The sequence below is a fragment of the Tupaia chinensis genome, unplaced genomic scaffold (assembly GCF_000334495.1).
Source record: "Tupaia chinensis unplaced genomic scaffold, TupChi_1.0 Scaffold000503_1, whole genome shotgun sequence".
Taxonomy (NCBI): Eukaryota; Metazoa; Chordata; class Mammalia; order Scandentia; family Tupaiidae; genus Tupaia; species Tupaia belangeri.
Genome location: NW_006160015.1, coordinates 1,343,042 through 1,362,866, shown reverse-complemented (window position 1 = coordinate 1,362,866; position 19,825 = coordinate 1,343,042). Strand labels below are relative to the sequence as shown.

General features: G+C 41.8%; 1 protein-coding gene across 1 annotated transcript in view; it reads right to left on the bottom strand.

The window, feature by feature from the left end:
* Positions 1 to 19,825, bottom strand: part of ABCC4 (ATP binding cassette subfamily C member 4 (PEL blood group)) — a 212,260-nt gene that overhangs the window by 187,326 nt on the left and 5,109 nt on the right. The window contains exon 3 of the mRNA XM_014590934.2: positions 10,409 to 10,633. Coding sequence (XP_014446420.1) covers positions 10,409 to 10,633 — 225 coding nt within the window. The remainder of the gene's footprint in view (positions 1 to 10,408; positions 10,634 to 19,825) is intronic.

The following is a 19,825-nucleotide window of genomic DNA, read 5'->3' as shown; positions in this document are numbered from 1 at the left end:
TCTTTCCCTTCCTTCCTACCCCCTCTCCCTGTCCCCAATAGGAGCACATACCTTCTGGCAAAATTAAAAACAACAAAAAGGAGAAATTACACCAACCAGAAACTTGAAGCTGCAGAAAACAATGAAGAGCACCAAAAATAGCAATCTGGCAGGTAAATAAAACATTGTTGTCTTTTTCTTCTTTTAAATTGTGGATAAGTGAATATTTAAAGCATAAATACTGTCCAATTGTGGAAGATGAAGGGCAATTAGATACAAATGAACATGAAATAGATTTTAAAGATCAGGATACAAAAGCTTCATGCCTAAAGAGAAAAACTGACAAATTCTTGGTTGGAAATGTTAACACACACCCACACCTCTTTCAATCTTGGTATACTAGCTTCCATTAAAAAATGTGATTATCAGGGACCAGCAGTTAGCGTAATGGCTATGTCGCTGGACTCCCACGGAGTCGATCGCGGGTCGAGCCCCAGACCCAGGGGCTTAAACTCATGCCGGGCGCGTGTGCGTGCGTGACCAAGATCCCAAGAGGAGAGTGGAGGAGAAGGGATTGCAGCGTGGCTACCCCCTCTGGGGGATGATTTGCTGCTTTCTGTCTCTCTGACTCTCTCTGTCTGTCTGGCGAGTGCATGCGCCCTATAGCAAAAAACACTCAAAAAAAAAAAAAAAAAGTGATTATCTACATAGGTAGCCTAAGGAATTGACCGAAAATTCCTACAATTAAAGTTTAGCAAGATCTCAGGAAACAAAAGAAAATATAAAAATCAATTGTATTTCTATATACTAACAAATGGAAAGTGAAAATTGACAATACCATTTCTAACAACATAAAAATTCTTTTAAATGTTAAGGAATATGATAAAAACTCTGAAATACCTCTCTGCTGACAAATACAAGAGAAGATAAAGTTGTGGAGAGAAGTTAAAAAAGAACTAAGTAAATGAAGAGGTGCCGTGTTTAATAGGATGGAAATTTGAAATAATAATGTCCATTCTCTCTAAACTGATCTACAAATTTAATGTAATTCCAATAAAACACCCAACAGCCTCTTCTACAGAAACTGACAAGCTGACACTAAGTCTATAAGAAAACCCAAAAGATTCTAAATAGTCAAAACAACCAAAAACTAACAGGATAAGGAATTTATACTTTACGGTCTTCAAAAGGTTCACAGAAAATTCCTATTATGATAATACTATGTATGTATTTAAAGAAATTTTTGCACCAAAATAAATGTGTACTTTTCTACAATCATTTTTAATCCCCCCTCATATTTAACTTGAAGACTGATTATAAAAATACACCAATCAAGAGAATTTGATAGTCTGCTCTAGGGAATGTAAAATAGTACAACCACTTTGAAAAAAATAACCTGTCAGTTTCCTCTGAAGTTCATTATATTTACTCTAAGCCTCCACCCCCAATCCTAATGTGTCTTTCTACAACCACCCCCTAGTGCTTTCCCAAATTCTTATACCAAACTCAGCTACCACCATTCCCTGCATACCATTTCCATTTTTCCATGTCAAAACTGTTCAAGACAGGACCAGCAGTTAGCATAATGGCTATGTCTCTGGACTCCCATATAATGGACCGCGGTTTGAGTCCTGGACCCGGTGGCTTAAAACTCACGCTAGGCATGTGTGAGTGCGTGCCCAAGATCCCGAGAGGAGAATGGAGGAGAAGGGATTGTGGCGTGGCCAAACCCCCTGGGGGGTGATTTCTCACTTTCTGTCTCTCTGTCTCTGTCTGTCTGGCGAGCACATGCGCCCTATAGCAAAAACCTCTCCAAAAAAAAAAACTGTTCAAGGCAAGTTCTGCCCAGAATGCCTCTCTGTGCCCACACACACCACCAACAATCTATGGGATCCTTTCCTCAACCCTTAAGTCTACTTACTGTACACCACTTAGCACCCCCAAATTACATACTTCTTCTATACAAGTGCTTTATAGAAGTTATACTTATCCAGCAACAATGTGAATGAGCAATATTTTTATTCCCATTTTGAAGGTCAGGAAATTGAGACACTGAGAAGTGAATCCACTCCTGTAAGATTTCAGTTTACCAAGTGGCCGACTGAGGTCTGACTGCCCACAATGGCTGCCCTTGCTCAACCTGCCACAGTGTCTTCTAGTCGAAGTTCCTGGGCACCTGACTCAACACCTGTGTATGAGATGCCCAGCCTCAATTCTAAGACTTTGGGTCTTATGAATAGTTGCTCTCCTTGGGGTTTACATCTCTAATTTCAAAAGCATCATTCAAAAGCGTTACTCAAACATGTTATTCAAAGGCCTAACCCTTTTCACTGAGAAGGATTAAAAATGTAATCCATATGCTACCCCTATGTCCTGGAAAATCTTGGTTATAATTCACAAAATAAAACTAAGCCAAGGCCTATCAATAATATCTGGGAACTTTTTAAAACTCCCCCATACCAATTAAATCAGAACATTGGGGGGTGGGGGGTAGAAGTCAGAGATCAGTGCTGTTTTAAAGGTTCTGTACAACCTGGGAAGCACAAAATTAAGGCACTGACATCCAGTTTGCACCTACGTTCCACAGAGCAGATGGCATTGGAAGGATGCACCTGACACTCAGAACGCTCTGCCTGTCCTTCCTTCACGTGCTCAAGTCCCTAACTATAGAAAATTTAAACAGTCTCTCATCTCTGGCCAACCAGGAAACAACTTGCCCCTTGATGAGATTAACTTTTCGCAAAACATCTAGGTCAAGTTCAGTTCAAGTTCATATCAGAAGTAAAACAGAAGGCCAGTAGGTTACATGGTATTTAAGGTGGCTACATCTCACCTGGCTGACCATGTGGCTTGAGTCCTAGACCCAGCAGCTTGAAATGTATGCCAGGCACATGTGCATGCATGCCTAAAATCCAGACATACTAGAGGAGAACATGTAACAGTGTGGCCACACTCCCTCTTCTCTCTATCTTTCTCTGACAAGCGCACACACTCTATGGCAAATTGAAAGAAAAAAATAGTTAACAATACCTTCTTAATTTTGCAATTTTAAAAATCGTCTTTTTTAAAAAAGAAATAAAATAGAAAAGTAGAAGTAAAAATTGACAAAGTGGGTGGGCTCTATAGCCTACTAGTTAAAGGAGCCAATCCCATATATCAGACTGTGGTTAAAATCCTGGCCCCAGGGGCTTAAAAATATACACCAGGCACTGTTGGATAAATTTACTTTATAAGCTGTAGTGATATTTAGTAATTGAATGTATAAAATAAAATTTAAAAAAGAAAAAAGAAAAAAAAAAAAAAGAAAACCCACCAGGCACATGTGTTTACATGTCCAACAAGAGACAAGAGACAGAACTGAGGTGAGATCATGCCCCTTCTACTACTCGTTCTCCCCGCCTTCCCGCCCCAACAAGAACGTGTACCCTCTGTCAATTAATTAAAAACAAAAATCTTAAAAATTTAAAAAGCACTACCAGTTCTCTGTAATTTTGTCAGAAAGTTAGAAGACAGCACTAGAAGAGAAAGACCAGCGAAAGTATAGGATTTCCAGAGAGATTCTGTTTTTCCATAAATACCCACACAGCATGCCAAGTACAGTCCCCCACACCTCTTCAGGAAGGAAACCTAGCCATGGACTAACAGGCAACTGCTAGACTGAGCCACGTGAAACTGCTGGCTCTATGAGCCCAAATCCGTTTACTACCTGCCGTTTCACATGGCCCAGCCTAAACGTGGAGCACGCAGGGTCTACAATGAAATCAAATGAGCTTTAAATAAAGTGCTGAGAAGGATGAAATGACCTCATTTGGCAGACATTGCAGCACCTCCTATCCAGTGCCTTTCCACGGGCCCTTGAGTGACTCAGGGAGATACGAGAGGCTGCAGGGGCTGAAACCTTGCCATCAGCACACTCAGTGCATTTGTCTTTGTTTTGTTTTTGGTATCCGTGCACGTGTCTGTTTACACTCAGGCTCCACTGATGGCAGGACACTGCAGACTGCACGTGTCTGTTTACACTCAGGCTCCACTGATGGCGGAGGACTGCACACTGCACGTTTGTTTACACTCAGGCTCCACTGATGGCAGGAGACTGCAGACATGGCTCAGGGGAAGTGAGCAAGCAAGCTCAGCCTCTGCCCACGCATCCTGAAGGGCTCCTTCTTCATTCTCAGAGCCTGTGACAGAGGGCACCGGCGGCTCTGACCACTGACGGTGAGTCATAGCCAAGCTGGGGCGATGCCAGAAGAGAAGTAAGGTGGTCAAGGAGAGGGGTCTCAATAGAAAGGACTTTTTAAAAATGGGAGAATGTGCTCCCCTAGAAAGACGAAGAGCACCTAGTAACATGTGATCTAAACAGAGTCGACACCTGAAGCGTGTGTTTTCTCCCAACATATAGAATTCTAAAAATAGACCTACATCACTTAAATGGTTGAAAAATATATATACTAGAGTAAGCCCAAATTTTTCTCAAAACAGATATTACCCCTTTGAAATACACAGCATACAGGTGGTTGCATTCTCAAAAGACAGATCTATAAAAAATGATGAAGATAAACTAGAATGTTTGCTGGAAGCCAACTTGCCTTACAAGTTGAAGCCAAGGGGGATAAATATTCTCCCATAACCCATCCCTTGGGGTAATTCTAAAGCGAGTGAAGATGAGCGATTTTATCCAGAAACAGAAGTCTAGCCAAAGTGACTTGGTTCTGCAAGGAAGTCTGTACCACATAACAAGCACGACAGGACAGCATCAGGAAGTTCAGAGACTGCGAGCCTGGGCTTCACCTAGCAATCAGAACAAGCCAAGTCTTCACTGAAATCCACTCTTTAGTAGCCAGGCCCCTGCAGGAACTACGTGGATCTTCAAACTGAACACAAACTCAGGAAACCTAGAGTCAATCAGGCCAGAGATCTTAAGGAACAGAAATGACAAGGCCACCTTGATTGCTGTCATCCTGCCTGTCCCAGATCCATAGAACTCGAGCACTCAGGCTTAGTTCTACTCAGGCCCTAAGCTAAGGCTGGCAAAGGGAAGACCCATTCCCACTGGGGCCTAGGACTGGATTTCCTCTACCATCTTTAATCTATGCTCACTTTCCTTGAAGCCACTGTCTTTCTTCAGCCTGGCCCTGTTTCCTGAGCTCTATGCTAGGGAAATAATCCCGAAGCTGGACATGCCTCCACCCACTTCTGCGTCCAGGCCAAGAAATAAAAACAGAAAGCAAGCTACTGGTTCCACTGTAGAGGTTAACGGAACTCCATGGTGGAGCATACGACTAGTGACACATGGTGACTTTCCAAAATGAGTAAGCATAATTTCAAACCACTAATGCCCAGAGGAAACTGTGTTCTTAACCGCACCACAAACCAAAGCCCGGGTTACACAGGCCCTGTATTCGGTGAACATTGTGGGAAATGACACAGAGATGTGAGGAACCTGAACATCTCACAAGAGCCACATTAACAGAACACCATTGGAGCCACCAATCCAAACACAGTTGTCACAGTTCATAAAAATTTCTCTTTAGTTCTCAGCAGAAAAAAAAAAAAAAAATCAACGAATACATGGGAATGCTTAATGATGCAGCTATTATGACACGGGAGGGAAGATCCTCAAAAACTTAAAAAAAAAAAAAAAAAAAAAAAAAAAAACAACTATCACAAGATCCAGCAATGCTAGTCTGAGAATATACATCCAAAAGAATTGAAAGCAAGATCTCAGAGACATTTGCATACCATGTCCATAGCAACATTATTCATAAAAACTAAGAATTAGAAGCAACCCAATTACCCACTAATAGATGATATGCCACATAATGTGGCATATCCATACAATGAAATATTCAGCCTCAAGAAGGGATTAAATTCTGACATATCCCACAACATGAATACACCTGGGAGACGTGCCACACGAAATAAGTCACACATGAAATGGTACTACTTTCTCGCTGTGTCTCTCTCTAGCAAGTGCATGCACCTATAGTGAAAAACAAATAAACAAAAAAAAAAAAAACTAAAGGAAAGAAAAAAAAAAATCAATGATGAAAATCCAAAAATAATTTTACCAAAGCTATGAAAACATAAATGAATTACACATTTTTTTTATTTTCTGTCTTTGGGTTGTTTTTACTTTTTGGTTTGGCTATTTTGTTTGTTTGTTTGCTTCTGGACAAGGTCTTTCTACATCACAATCTTCCTGCTTCAGCCTCCTAAGAAGCTGGGACTACAGGCATGCCCCATTGTGTCTGGCTTTTAGGGTGGACTGGGAATTAAACGCAGGCCTCCCATGTGGACTCCCCTTGCCAAGTAATAGCATCTACCAGTGTGTGCTACCATGGATAGGCCAAGTCATTTTAATATCCGGCAAACCACAACGATGAGCTCAGTCGTCTTTGTGTTTGTAATACCCAGCATGATTTCTCCCAGGACTGGGGATTAGGAGGTAGGGCCGGAGCATAAACTGCAAACATTGCAGAGGAGCCTCTCAGCATTGCACTGCCCGAAGGCAGCAGCCCACATTCATGAAGAAGTGTCTTATTTCTTCACCCGGGCACGTTTCCAGATAGAGAGCAGTACACCAGGACATTCATCTTTCCCACGTTTCTGGAATTTCAGGTTAAGTCTATGATTTGACCCAAGCAGTTCTTGACTTCATAAAGAGACAATTCTTCTAGGATAATCAAGCTGGCAAATTAATACCTTTGGGAGATGTTTACATTCAGGTAAGCAAATCTGCCAGGTCAGATCGGATTTCCCAGAGGCTACTTTCCAAAGCGTTAGTGCAAAGTGGAAGAAAAACAGGTGAGTTTACAGCTCACCTGTGCAAAGAGCCTTCTTTGAATCAGCACCTTACACCTCACTGCAGTGTTGAAGGTTCTAGTGACATTTCCTATGAACTTACTGGAAATAAGCATGATCTGGATATAGAAATTTAACTAGTTCATAATGAACCTTGAGTACTCATCTCTGAATCACAGAACAGAATGCAAGCAAATAATAAAGATAACGACTTATAGTTACAGTGTATGGGCATTGTTACCATTTCCCTATCACAGAGGAGGAAACAGGACGAACTTGTCATACCCTTCCATGGATAATAAAACATGAGGCCTTCTGGAATCATGCAATCCCAAGATTAATAAGACTCTGCTCGGGACCAGCGGTTTGCATAATGGCTATCTTGCTGGACTCCCATGTAGTCAGCCCATAGTTCAAGTGCTGCACTCATGCAGGACGTGTGTGCGTGCCCAAGATCCCGAGAGGAGAATGGAGGAGAAGGAATTGAGGTGTGGCCACCCCCCTTGGGGGTGATTTCTCGCTTTCTGTCACTCTGTCTGACAAGCACACACGCCCTATAGCAAAAACCTCTCCAAATATAATAATAATAATAAGACTCTGCTCAAAGAAGATATGTAAAGGGGAGAGGACATCTTGAATTTTACTGAGAAAAAGATTCACAATAAACAGGAGCGCCATGTAGTTAAGTAACAATAAGCAATAAGTGATAACTTACATTTGAAATGTTTGGTTTTTATCTACGAATGAAAAATATCTAAGCGAACAGCTCAGGACAAAAAAGATATTCAGAGTAAAGTTTACAAAGAGATTTTCAGCTCCTGACATTTGTATCTCTTTAGTAATGATACCTTTCTAAAGACATCTGAGATCCTACTTTTTTTCCCAACAATTAAGACCAAGACAAGGGACCAGCAGTTAGCGTAATAACTATGTTGCTGGACTCCCATGTGGTCGACCGCAGTTCGCGTCCCAGACCTGGTGGCTTAAACTCACGCTGGGCGCGTGTGCATGCGTGCCCAAGATCCCGAGAGGAGAATGGAGGAGAAGGGATTGTGGTGTGGCCATCCCCCCTGGGGAGTGATTTATCGCTTTCCGCCTCTCTGTCTCTCTCTGTCTGTCTGGTGAGCGCAATGCACCCTATAGCAAAAACCTCTCCTCCCACCCCTCCACCCCCCAAAAAAAGACCAGGACAAACTAGACAAATTATCCCACCCCCCAAAAAAAAGACCAGGACAAACTAGACAAACTATGGGAAAATTTCATGGCATGTCGCAATACAAAAAGCACTGAACACATCAAAACAGATCTTATTATTAAAAGTTTAGTAAAGGGAGGTGAATGGTGGTACAGCAGTAAAACATGATGCCCTTGAGGCTGACCCACTTAGAAAGGTTCCAAGTTTGAGTCCAGATACCTCCCCGAGTATTCAGGGCATGGTTAGGCGCTGGCTAAGGATGGGGATGGAGCCAGAAATAGGACCCTGTTAGGTGTGGGCTCAAGCGAACTTTCTCAGAAGAAATACACAAATAAAAACTGCAATAAGGGAAAAGAAATATTATGTAAAAACTTAATATGAGGGGCCAGCAAGTGACATAGTAGTTAAGGTGCTGGACTCCCACATAGCCGAGCATGGTTCAAGAAGCAGACCTGATGGCTTGCAAGTCACAATGCGCATGGGTGAATGCATGCACAATATCCCACGAAGGATTGAAAAGGAAGGGACTGCAGCAGAGCCATCCTGTCTAGGGAATGATTTCTCATTTTCCCACTCTGTCACTAGTGAATATGCACGCCCTATAATAAACCTAAAAAATACAAATTCTGCAAGAGCAATCAAAATTACTAAAAACAACCGAAAACTAAGCTATCCAAAACATCCAACTACCTCCTTAAATATCATTAAAAACAATTGTTAACTAGCTTTATAAAAAAAACCGTTTGTATCTGCTATGGTTTCCACTTATATTTTTCTTTAGTTAGTAAAACTATATTGAATATAATTATTTATTTAAGAAACATAATAATTCCCTATTGTTTTCACCTGAATCTTATTATAGATGTAATTTCACTGAAGTTCACTTTTTTTTTTTTTTTTTTTTTTAGAGATTTTTGAAAATCCCAAGAAGTCACCCTCTAGGGGGTATGGCCACACCAAAATCCCTTCTACTCCATTCTCTTCTCAGGATTTTGGGCATTCATGCACATGCACCAAGCATGTCAAGTCCGGGTTTCAAACCACAGCTGATTAATGGGAGTCCACTGGTGTGACCATCAACCATCATGCCATCTGCAGGTCCCCCTAAAGTTCTTTTTTTTTTTTTTGAGGGGGAGAGATTTTTGCTATAGGGTGCATGTGTTTGCCAAAGAGACAGAAATAATTTTTTTTTTTTAAATACAACTTTGGGAAAGCAGCAGCCATGGCTCTGCACTACTACATGGCCATGGGCCTCAACAAGGCTCACAAAGTGACCAAGAATGTGAGCAGGCCGAGGCACAGCCACTGCCGCCATGGGTGGCTCACCAAGTACACCAAGTCTGTGTGCAACATGATCCAGGAGGAGTGAGGCTTCTCCCCCTACGAATGGCGTGCCACACAGCTGCTCAGGTCTACAAGGACAAGCGAGCTCTCAAGTTCATCAAGAAAAGGGTGGAGATACACATCCATGCAAAGAGGAAGTGCGAGGACCTGAACAATGTCCTGGCCATCACGCAAAAAGCCACTGCCAAGAAGGACGGAGCTCCTCCCCTGTGTCAATCGCACCTCTAATTTAAACTAAAAAAAAAAAAAAGGCAACTTCAATATAAATTAATGTACAGTACACTTCAAAAAACTCAGCTGCAAGTGTTAGGCATATAAACACTGAAAATCAATGTGATTTGTTAAAATTGCATTTCATTATAAATTTAGTATTTTGCAATGGCCAACGACCAAACGTTACAGAAAGCAGCTCTGACCTGACAGTAAAAGAAAATTTTAATCATATACTGGGAAGATACTATGTTTTGAATGCATTCCCTAAAAGCCCACGTGTTGGAAAGTGGTTGTATTGTGATGGCATTAAGAGGAGACTTAATCTGACTGTGGCGTTGAAGGAAGGTTCCTACGGGAAATGATTAGCCTTCAGAGAGGGACCTCAGTGTTTAAATCCTGGTGGGCTTATAAGGACAGGGAAGGAGACAGAGGCACAAGGACACAGACACACCAGCTCTGCCCCACTGGAGCTCCTAGCCTCTGCCACATTATCTACCAGAGAGAAGACACTCCACGGATACAACCTGAGAAGGTGGGCCTCTGAATCATGAGATGAACAAACCTCTAGTTTCATAAATTACGAGACTCAACTAATTCTGTTATCAGCACAGAACGGATCAGAACGGAAAGTATGCTTGAAGGAAAAAATATAAAAAAAAATAATTAGACTAAAACAAATAACAAGCTTCCCCAGCAAGGTTTAAATGATTCTGTTTGGTGATTAAGAAAAATCATGCCATATTTTTGCATAGAAAAAAAATGTCATGACTTTTCAAATGACCCAATAATAATGCAGTCCTTAATTGATATAGCATTTCCCAAAATGTTTCGGATGGTTCAGGCAAAGTCCATGTTTTGATGTTCAATGTCACTTACCTTTTGATAAATCATATGGCACATGGCTACTCTTAACCTCATCCCGGCACACTGAACATGATAAAAATATAAGTGGTGCAGGATGGCCAAGAAGAGAGTGCAGACCGTCAGCACTGTAGCGTAGGCGTAAGCTGTGTGCAAAGGCACAGAGTTGGTGGAACCATAACTTTCAAAATAATTAATGATTTTTCCCAAAAATATGGGCTGAATTACTTTGGTGCCTTCCTAAAGAAAAAGAAAGGAAAAAAAAAAAGCCCTAATTAGAAATGCATACCACACTAGTTTTTCTAACACAACTTTATCAGCACATTGAAAGGCATTTTGACAAAGCATAACATTCATCGCTAATATGAAAGAAAAACAAAACTGCTTTCTTCTTTCAGACAAGCATGTAACAGTTTTAACCTGAAGTCGAAGTTCTAAGTTCAAAACCAACAAACCTCTAGAACATTGTGCTTGGTACACTGTGGGTGCTCGAGAAATATTACAACACACCTGGCAAACTACTAAATAAATCTTGGCCTAAAATGAATATGAAAAAAAGTAGCCAAAAGTAGATGAGGAATTTGCTTGTGTATACACAGCCCAGCTCACACCCTGCCTGTTACCTCTGTACTCTCAACACCCCAGACTTAAGGAAAATTAAGAAGGCTCATTCACAGAGGACTACTCTCGCCACTTTTTTCTGCTTAAGGAGCCTTTATAAACCGAGATATGCACACAAACGCAGATCAAAAGTGACCCTCCAATGTCTTCCAATTCAAACTCCACGTATCAGTAGTTCCAAAAGAACCCAGTCCCCAATCTGTTGGAAGTATTAAAAAGGACCCAGGATTAAGAAGTTCCCAGGCTCCTGAGAACAAAAGGCATTGATTAACTATGCCTCTACAGCACCAGAAACTAGGGTGAGCCCAGAAGTATGGATGCCCTGGCTTAGTCAGTCAAGACTCAAAAGTTAAACTATTACTCATCATTATTCCCCAAAGCAAGAATTACAATCCCACACAATGAGTTTGGAGGCACGGATGCTTACCTGCTGAATAAGACTTGGGGCGAGCCATGTTCTCTACAACTAAAGACAAGGACAGGCAAAGCACGACAGGGGCCACACTCAACACAGGCAAAAGAGTTTCCCTTTTCATGCTTGCATCCCTCTCCCTGCCAAATGGCCACTCCACCCCATAACCTACTTCCTCCCCCGTAACCCTGGTAAGGGACCCTCCTCCCCCATCGAAGAAAACTGAGCACTGCTTGCCAATTCAGGTCACCCAAAGCAAACACGTAGGCCTCAACATCATTTCCTCTTGACTTCTCCAAAGACAAATGCCAAAAGTTTGCAAACCTTTCAAGAGCCTGGCTGTGAAACAGGCTTGTCCATTTAGGCAATCCCTCCCCATTAACAAAGAAATGGTAAACAACTGCAGGGTTTGTCTTTGATGGCTGTTTTCTGTCTATGTGAAGTGGGAGAAGGGAAGGGAAATTTTTAAAAAGGAAACACAACTAACACACACTTTAATCCCACCCAACTAGTGCTCATCAGGACGCTTACAAATGGGTTAAACATAAAAGTCCCATCACTCCTGTCAACCGGCACGTGCACAGACTCACAGGCTTCACCAACCATGCTACCTTCCATGAGGTCATGGAAGTTTTCATCTACTGAAATGAAGGAAAGTGTTGAAGAATCACGAGTAAGATAAGATCATCAGATATCAGGGACATAAAGAATCACTGTTAGATTTCCAAAATGTCCGTTCATTCATTTCAATAGGCACGAAGAGTTTATGGAAGACCACAGAGGGTCACCACACAGACCATCTCAAATATACACAGATGAAAATCTGGAGGCTTGGGACCAGCAGGTAGCATAATGGCTATGTCGCTGGACTCCCACGTAGTCGACCGCGGTTCACGTCCCGGACCTGGTGGCTTAAACTCACGCCAGGAGTGTGTGCATGCGTGCGTGCCCAAGACTCTGAGAGGAGAATGAAGGAGAAGGGATTGCGGCGTGGCCATCCCCCCTGGGGAGTGATTTCTCGCTTTCTATCTCTCTGTCTCGCTCTGTCTGGCGAGTGCACACAAACTATAGCAAAAACCTCTCCAAAGAAGAAAAAGAAAATCCGGAGGCTTGTACCGAGAAGCAAGAGTACCCAGCTGCACACTGGGGGAGCCCAGCCCAGGAGCAGCCACGCGCAGCCAGCTAACCAACATCCAACCCTGAGCTACCAGTCAGAAGCCCAGAAGTACTGCCTGCCATCCCAAACTTTCTAGAAACTTCCCAAGGTTTCCAGGCATCACTGTTGCCTGCTACACAGTTGTCCACTTAAGCTGATGTGAGTGTGGTTCAAACAGAAGATGTTAAGAGTGAAAAGAATCACAGAAGCAATAAAGGCAGGTCATTACCACCTACTTGTCTAACTTTATTCTTAACTATTTTATTTATCCTTATTTATTTATTTATTTATTTTAAAATGTGGCCAGAGAAGGACAGAGTGAGATCAAGAGTGAAAGAGAACAAGAGAGCGAGAGAGGGAAAGCAAGAAAGCGAGCCGCCAGGCCCAGGACTTGAACTGTGGTCTGCGATGTGGGAGTCCCGCCCCTTTAACCACCAGGCCACCTGCCAGCCCCCTAACTTTTCTGCTGAGAGGCCATGTTTAATAGTCCAGTCAGGCAGATGGACTCATTAATGAATGATACCAGTATGTGGCCTAACCTCCCCACGGACCTAGCCATCACTGATTCTCACCTTCTACTAGTAAGAAATGAAGGAAAATACTCCTTATCAAACTAGTAAACTGAGAAATTTTAAACTCAAGCGACAAGGCCAAAAGTCACTCACATAAAAATTCCACCCTGAATAGCCCAAGCCCAACCTCTGTGCGAGGCTACTAGCTTACTAGACTACAGACATGGAAACTAAGTGCCAACACAATTTGAGTTCTCGGCTTGGTTGGCCTGAAAACGTGCCAGAGGCCTGCAAGTACGCCAGGATCCTGGAGGAAGGACCAGAGGACTGGGAGAAGGAGGTCATGGCATGGCATGGCCAAATCCTTTGAAGGGTTGGGCTTATCCTCACTTCCCAGTTTCCTGTGTGCATTCAAGTGCTCTATTGTTTCATTATAAATTTAAAAAGAAAAAAAAGAATATAGTCCTTTTTTCTTCACAAGAATCCTTCCCAACTATGAAACCACATGGATTTCTTTGTTGTTGTTGTCAAGTTTTTGCCACAGGGTGCATGTGCATGCCAGAGAGAGAAACAGAGAAAGGGTGAGAAATCACACACGCACACACACCCACACACACACACCAGGAGGAAGGCCACATCACAATACTTTCTCCTCCATTCTCCTCATGAAATTTTAATCACACATACATGCGTCTGACATGATTTTCAAGCTGCTAGATTCTGGATGTGAACTCTAGTTGGCCATGTGGACCCACAGCCTTAACTACCATGCCACGTGCTGGCCCTCAAACCACAGGGATTTCTAGAACTCCAACCTCAATACCCCAAAGTTCCAAGTTATACTGAAGTGTACAAGAAGTTTCTCTAAGAAATTTGGTCCTCAGCCTCCTTCAAATGCCTGACCTATGAGCCCTACCTTTTGCTTGTTAGAGCAACTTATTACAGGACTGATCACTAGAACAACCCCCATGGACATGGAGCCTCTCTACCATGGAGCCTGCTCCCACAGGGCCTTGAGACTTTCTCTGTTCAACTCCACCATCTTTGGTTCATGAGGAGGAAATGAAACACAAGAAATAAGTTATCAAAGAAAAACGTGCCTGAGCAAAAATACAAGCAGGTAAGAGTAAACTTGTGTAAAGAAGGAATAAGTGGTTCGTTTTAGAAACAGAAGACAGGTTACAAAGATCCAGAGATAAGAAAACAGTAAGCCTGGGAACACCAGAATCATCAGGAACCATCTTTGAATGAGTAATCTTCAGTCCTGAATGCACAAAAGGGTCACTGGGAAGTTGAAGAGCTCATTGGTATGTACAACACACCCCCCCCCCAGATTTAGATTTAGTCCTCAGGTATGACCCAAGTTACCCCCACAAAAGATCCAGAGTGCAGAAATCAACTCCACATAAGTATCACTACCCTCCTCTCCTGCACCATCCTGCATCTGAGTCTAGAGAAGCCGGAGTCGGGCTGCGAAGTACAGTCATCCCTTGGTATCTGGGTCTAGGGTTGCCCATAAATAGCAAAATCCATGATGCTCTCATTCCTTAAAAAATGATGCAGTACTTGGGAACCAGCAGTTAGCGTAATGGCTATGTCGCTGAACTCCCACGTAGTCGACCGCGGTGCGCATCCCGGACCCGGTGGCTTAAACTCATGCCGGGCGCGTGTACGTGCGTGCCCAAGATCCTGAGAGGAGAATGGAGGAGAAGGGATTGTGGTGTGACCATCCCCCCTGGGGGGATGATTTCTCGCTTTCTGTCTCTATGTCACTCTCTGTCTGTCTGGCGAGCGCATGCGCCCTATAGCGAAAAACCTCTCCGAAAAAAAAAAAAAAATGATGCAGTACCTACCGATAACTCATGCACAACCTCTGGATGCTTTAAGTCAGCTCTACCAATCTTATAATACCTAATACAATCCATATGCTATGAACATAGCTGTTATACTGTACTGTTGATGAAATAAAGACAAGAAAACAAGTCTGTGCAGTAAGATGCACCTTTTATTATTATTATTATTTTACTTTTTTTGATCAGCAATCGGTTGAGTCTGCAGATGCAGAACCCACAGATAGCACATGCTGCCCGTACTTACACCACCACAAAGGGTTTTAATCAAGGCTTCTGCCATATTTCATGCTTCCAAGAAAAACTCTCAGGAACCCAGAATACTGATGTTTCAAGAATGAAACTAAGACCCTCCACCAAGCACAATGGAGAAAATTCAACATGCAGAAGAGACAAAATGAAAAAATAAGTCATAGGATCTTTTTAAAATTATCTCTAACAAGGGAGAAAGCTTAGAGTAGAAGAGACAAGGACAACAGTCCGCTTGAAAAATAACCTCTTTAGAGGCGGGTCACTGGGAGAGCAGTATTAACATGCAACACTGCAAGGCTCACCCACATGGGGAGGTTGCTGGATCAAGTCTGGGAGACTCCCTGAGTACACCAAACATGTGTGCCCACGATCCAGGACTGGCTAAAGCTGGGTGTGAAATACAATTATCAAGACTGTTGAGGGTTCTGTCTGCCTGTCTGTCTCTCCCTCTCGCCCTTGTTAACTCCTGGGATAAATCAACTTAACATAATAGTAATAATAATTCAAATCTCTTTTGCAGATTTGAATTTGGAGACATAAAAACATATGGAATTATGAAAGATAAATTTTTAAAAAGCAATCGAGAGCAAAATGAAATAGACACAACTATATCCCCATTTCAATTATTGGCATAACCATACAAAAAAGAGGAACTATTGAACGTGGTCTTAAATGAACTTGAACAAACAGTCCTGTGGGATATACCTACCCTAAAAATAATGGCAAATGCAAAAAAAAAGAAAAAGGAAAAGGAAAAGGGTAAAGGTAAATTGTTTTCAGAAATCATATTAGAATGTTTTATACTACAAAAATAAATAAATAAAAAAATAATGTTACTATCATTGAGAAATGGGATTAGGTACTGGATGAAAGAGAACAGAGGTGAATGGGAAAAGATATAAATACGAGTAAGTTAAAACATTAGTGTCCAGCAGTTGGCTTGGTGGTTAAGGCACTGGACTCCTACATGGCTGATTAAAGTCCAAGTCTCAGACTTGGCAGCTCGCTTTCTCTCTCTTTCTCTCTCTTTAGTGAGAACATGTACACTCGAGCAAATTAAAAATATCAACAGTAATTAAATTAAATAATTCTAAAGAATTATTGTGTCATGACTTAGAAATAACCATATAAACTCATGATATGTTTATCTTTAAAACAGTTTTTCTAACTTTGTCCAACAAAGAAGCAAGAAACAACCAATCCGGTAGCAATAAGCAGCCTTAGTACTCCTCTCTAAATGCCATTTCCCACTAAAAGGAATCAGTGTAGTTTAGAAAGATGATTAATTCCACAGCAGGGCAAAAAAAGTCTCAAAATGAGCTGGATGCATCTTGTCCCACTAGAAAACAAGGAAATTATCAATAGCAAAGACTACTAGAGCCATGTACAAAAGACTTGGGAACTGTTACAGTTTGGCTCATGCTTTATCCTGTGAAGTTTCATGCTTTGGAATTTGATCTTAGTAGGCATAAATGGATGTCCCCAGGAACTCGTTGGAACTTGACTGTACTGATGGTATTATTAAAGTATTAGCTAAAAACTTAATTCTTTCCTGCTATCCCAGGGTGAGGCTTCTGGATATGAGAATGTCATTAGGGTGGGACCTCTGTAATTGAGTTGTGGCAAGTATATAAGCAGACAGAAACCACAAGGGGAGATCATGCTAAAAGTTCTGCCTTCAGTCATTTTTTGATGCCCTTGTACGTTCCAGCCACCAAAATGGTATCTACTTCTATTTCTTTATAGTTCACCCAGCCTCAGGTATTATTTTAGAAACACAAAAACAGACTGAGAGAGAAATCAACTTCAAGAGACTTCCATTGGTCAAAGATGGCCCAAGACAGGCACAGAAAAATAACAGTAATGGACTGAAGCACATCAGAAATGTCTAAATCCATGAGCTCACAACGCTACTCACCAAGACCAACAACAACAAAACTCATCAGTCCCAGAGGAAATTGCCAGAGAGCCACTCATTATTTTAAAAACTGGTTAAAAAGAATAAAATAACAAATCAAGAATTCTGCCTCTCCTCAACGTAACTGTACCTCAGAGTAACCAGAATTGACAATGCCAAGGTTCTTCTTTATGGAAATAATTTAAGTAATGAATGAAAATGAAAAGAACTGGAATATCACTACCGTGTACCATCCTAATTAATGAATGTCAAGCAACAGGCACACAGAAAATTATAACCAGATATAAGTGAGGTACTTTGTTACATTAGCACACAACTCTGCCTATGAAATAGTCCTGCCACAGGGGAAGAAAAAGAAAATCAAACCTGAATTGGATGGGGCTTCTGGATCTAAATACTGGCTGATTATCCCATATCAAATCTGGATTTTGGAAGATCTGTATATACATGATGAAACATCTTGGGGAGGGAATCCAAATACAAACACAACATTTGTTCTTCTTTCCTACGTATCATATACCCATACAGACTGGAGGAAAATTTATATTATTTGATACTTTTACACTGCCAAGATTTTGACTGACACTTGTCTCATGAGGTCGGGTGTGGAATTTTCCATGTGGGGCATCATGTCAAGTATTCAAAATCTTTGGGACTTCAGGGCATTTTAGATTTCAAATTTTTCAGATTAAGGATTTCTCACCCTGTACCAACTACTGGTGGCAGAAGAACATGGTAAATAAGACTGGGATCTGGGGGACAGAGGCTGCAATCAGCCCATCCAGACCGTGGCGCTCTCCACTGGACAAGCAGCCTAGTTTCCAGTAAAAGGAGATACTGGGTTGTCTGAAAAGTCAGGACATATTTTCCTATGTTTTTCTATGCAAAAGTTCTTCATGACTTTTTTTCATGACCCAATAGAGAAAACAAGAGAGGAAGGAAGGAAGGAAGGAAGGAAGGAAGGAAGGAAGGAAGGAAAAGAAAGAAAAAAAAAAGAAAGAAAGAAAGAAAGAAAGAAAGAAAGAAAGAAAGAAAGAAAGAAAGAAAGAAAGAAAGGAAGGAAGGAAGGAAGTAAGGAAGGAAGGAAGGAAGGAAGGAAAGGAGGGAAACAGAAAAGGAACCCATCAATCTAAATCAATCAACAACACCTCATTGGGTTACTGATTCAATCTGGAAAAAGCAGTAAGACGATCAAAAGAATATGAACACTGGCTAGGCAGTGATGATATTGAAGAATTTGTTTAATGTCTGCACATAACAACTACGTTATGGTTACTAAGGGAAAGATTCCTTATCTTTTAAAGATGCGTACTAAAGTATTTATAGATAAAATGATATGTTGTTGGGCCAGCAGGTGGTGTGGAGGCTAAGGAACAGGGGTCTCACTTTCCCTCTCTCTGTCTCTAGTAAACACATGTGTCCTATAGCAAATTAAAATAATAACAATGATAAATAAAACGAAATAAATTCTCTGAAAAAAAAATGTGATGCCTAGGAACTGCTTCAGAATAGTCTTGGGAGGCAGGAGGTGAGCAGGGTTTCAGATGAATCAAGACTGGAAATGAATGGATAATTATTTAAGCTGGCTTAGGAACAGAAGGGCTTACTTCCTGTCCTCGTTGCAAATTTTTTAAATGTTCTTAAAATACTAAGAAAACCACATGAAGCTTGATCCCCCTTGTGGAGCAACAGGCCAAAGGGCACAAAGCAATCATCCATGAATCAGAACATTCTGCTTCAAACCAGGTCTGCCATTTGCCAGCCACATGGTCCTAAGCCTGCCATGCCCTCTGCACTGCCATGTCCCTAGCCATGGAAACAGCTGCCCGTTCTACCTCTCGGGAGTCCTGGGACAACTAAATAAGCTACGACCACTCAAGGCACCCCAAAATAAAAAGGTAAATAAATAAGTGTAAAAGTTACGAATATGTTTGTGTAGAAAAGTCCTGGAGAAAGACCTATTCTGTCCTTCATGACAAAGAGGCTAGTCTTCACAAGGGATCTATACAATCCTGCTACTGCAGACAGACAACATGGCAGAACAAGAATCTACAAAAGGCATTGGTAAAAGCCATGTCATCCAGGCAGGTATTAGAGGCTTCATTTCTTAGCAGAGTTTTATGATTGGTAAACACAATCCTTTCCAAATGAGAAACTTAATCCCCTGTCTTTTTCAAGAAAATAGATTTAAAAGCACTATAACTCAGGAACTCACTGTGGGTGTTACTAGATGAATGCTGTGCACCCAGGAAACAGCAGGTGCACAGAGCATTCTGCTGTGTGGGCCTCCAGTCTGCTCCCACCCCTCCCTATCATGCAGTCTTCAGCAGCCCACAGTATCAGCACTAGCAGCCTCTCCATGGCCTCCTGGGTTGAGCAGAGGGAAAAGACACTAAGATATGCAAAGGCTGGGAACCAGCAGTTGGCATAATGGCTATGTCACTGGACTCCCATGTAGTCGACCACAGTTTAAGTCCTGAACCCGATGGCTTAAACTCACACCAGGCACGTGTGCGTGCGTGCCCAAGATTCCAAGAGAAGAATGGAGGAGAATGGATTGCAGTGTGACCATCCTCACTGGGGGGAGATTTCTCGCTTTCTGTCTCTCTCTGTCTTTCTGGTGAGCGCATGTGCCTTATAGCAAAAACCTCTCAAAACAAAAAAAAAAAAAAAAAAAGAAAAAGAAAAAAAAAAAGGGCCGGGGCCCACAG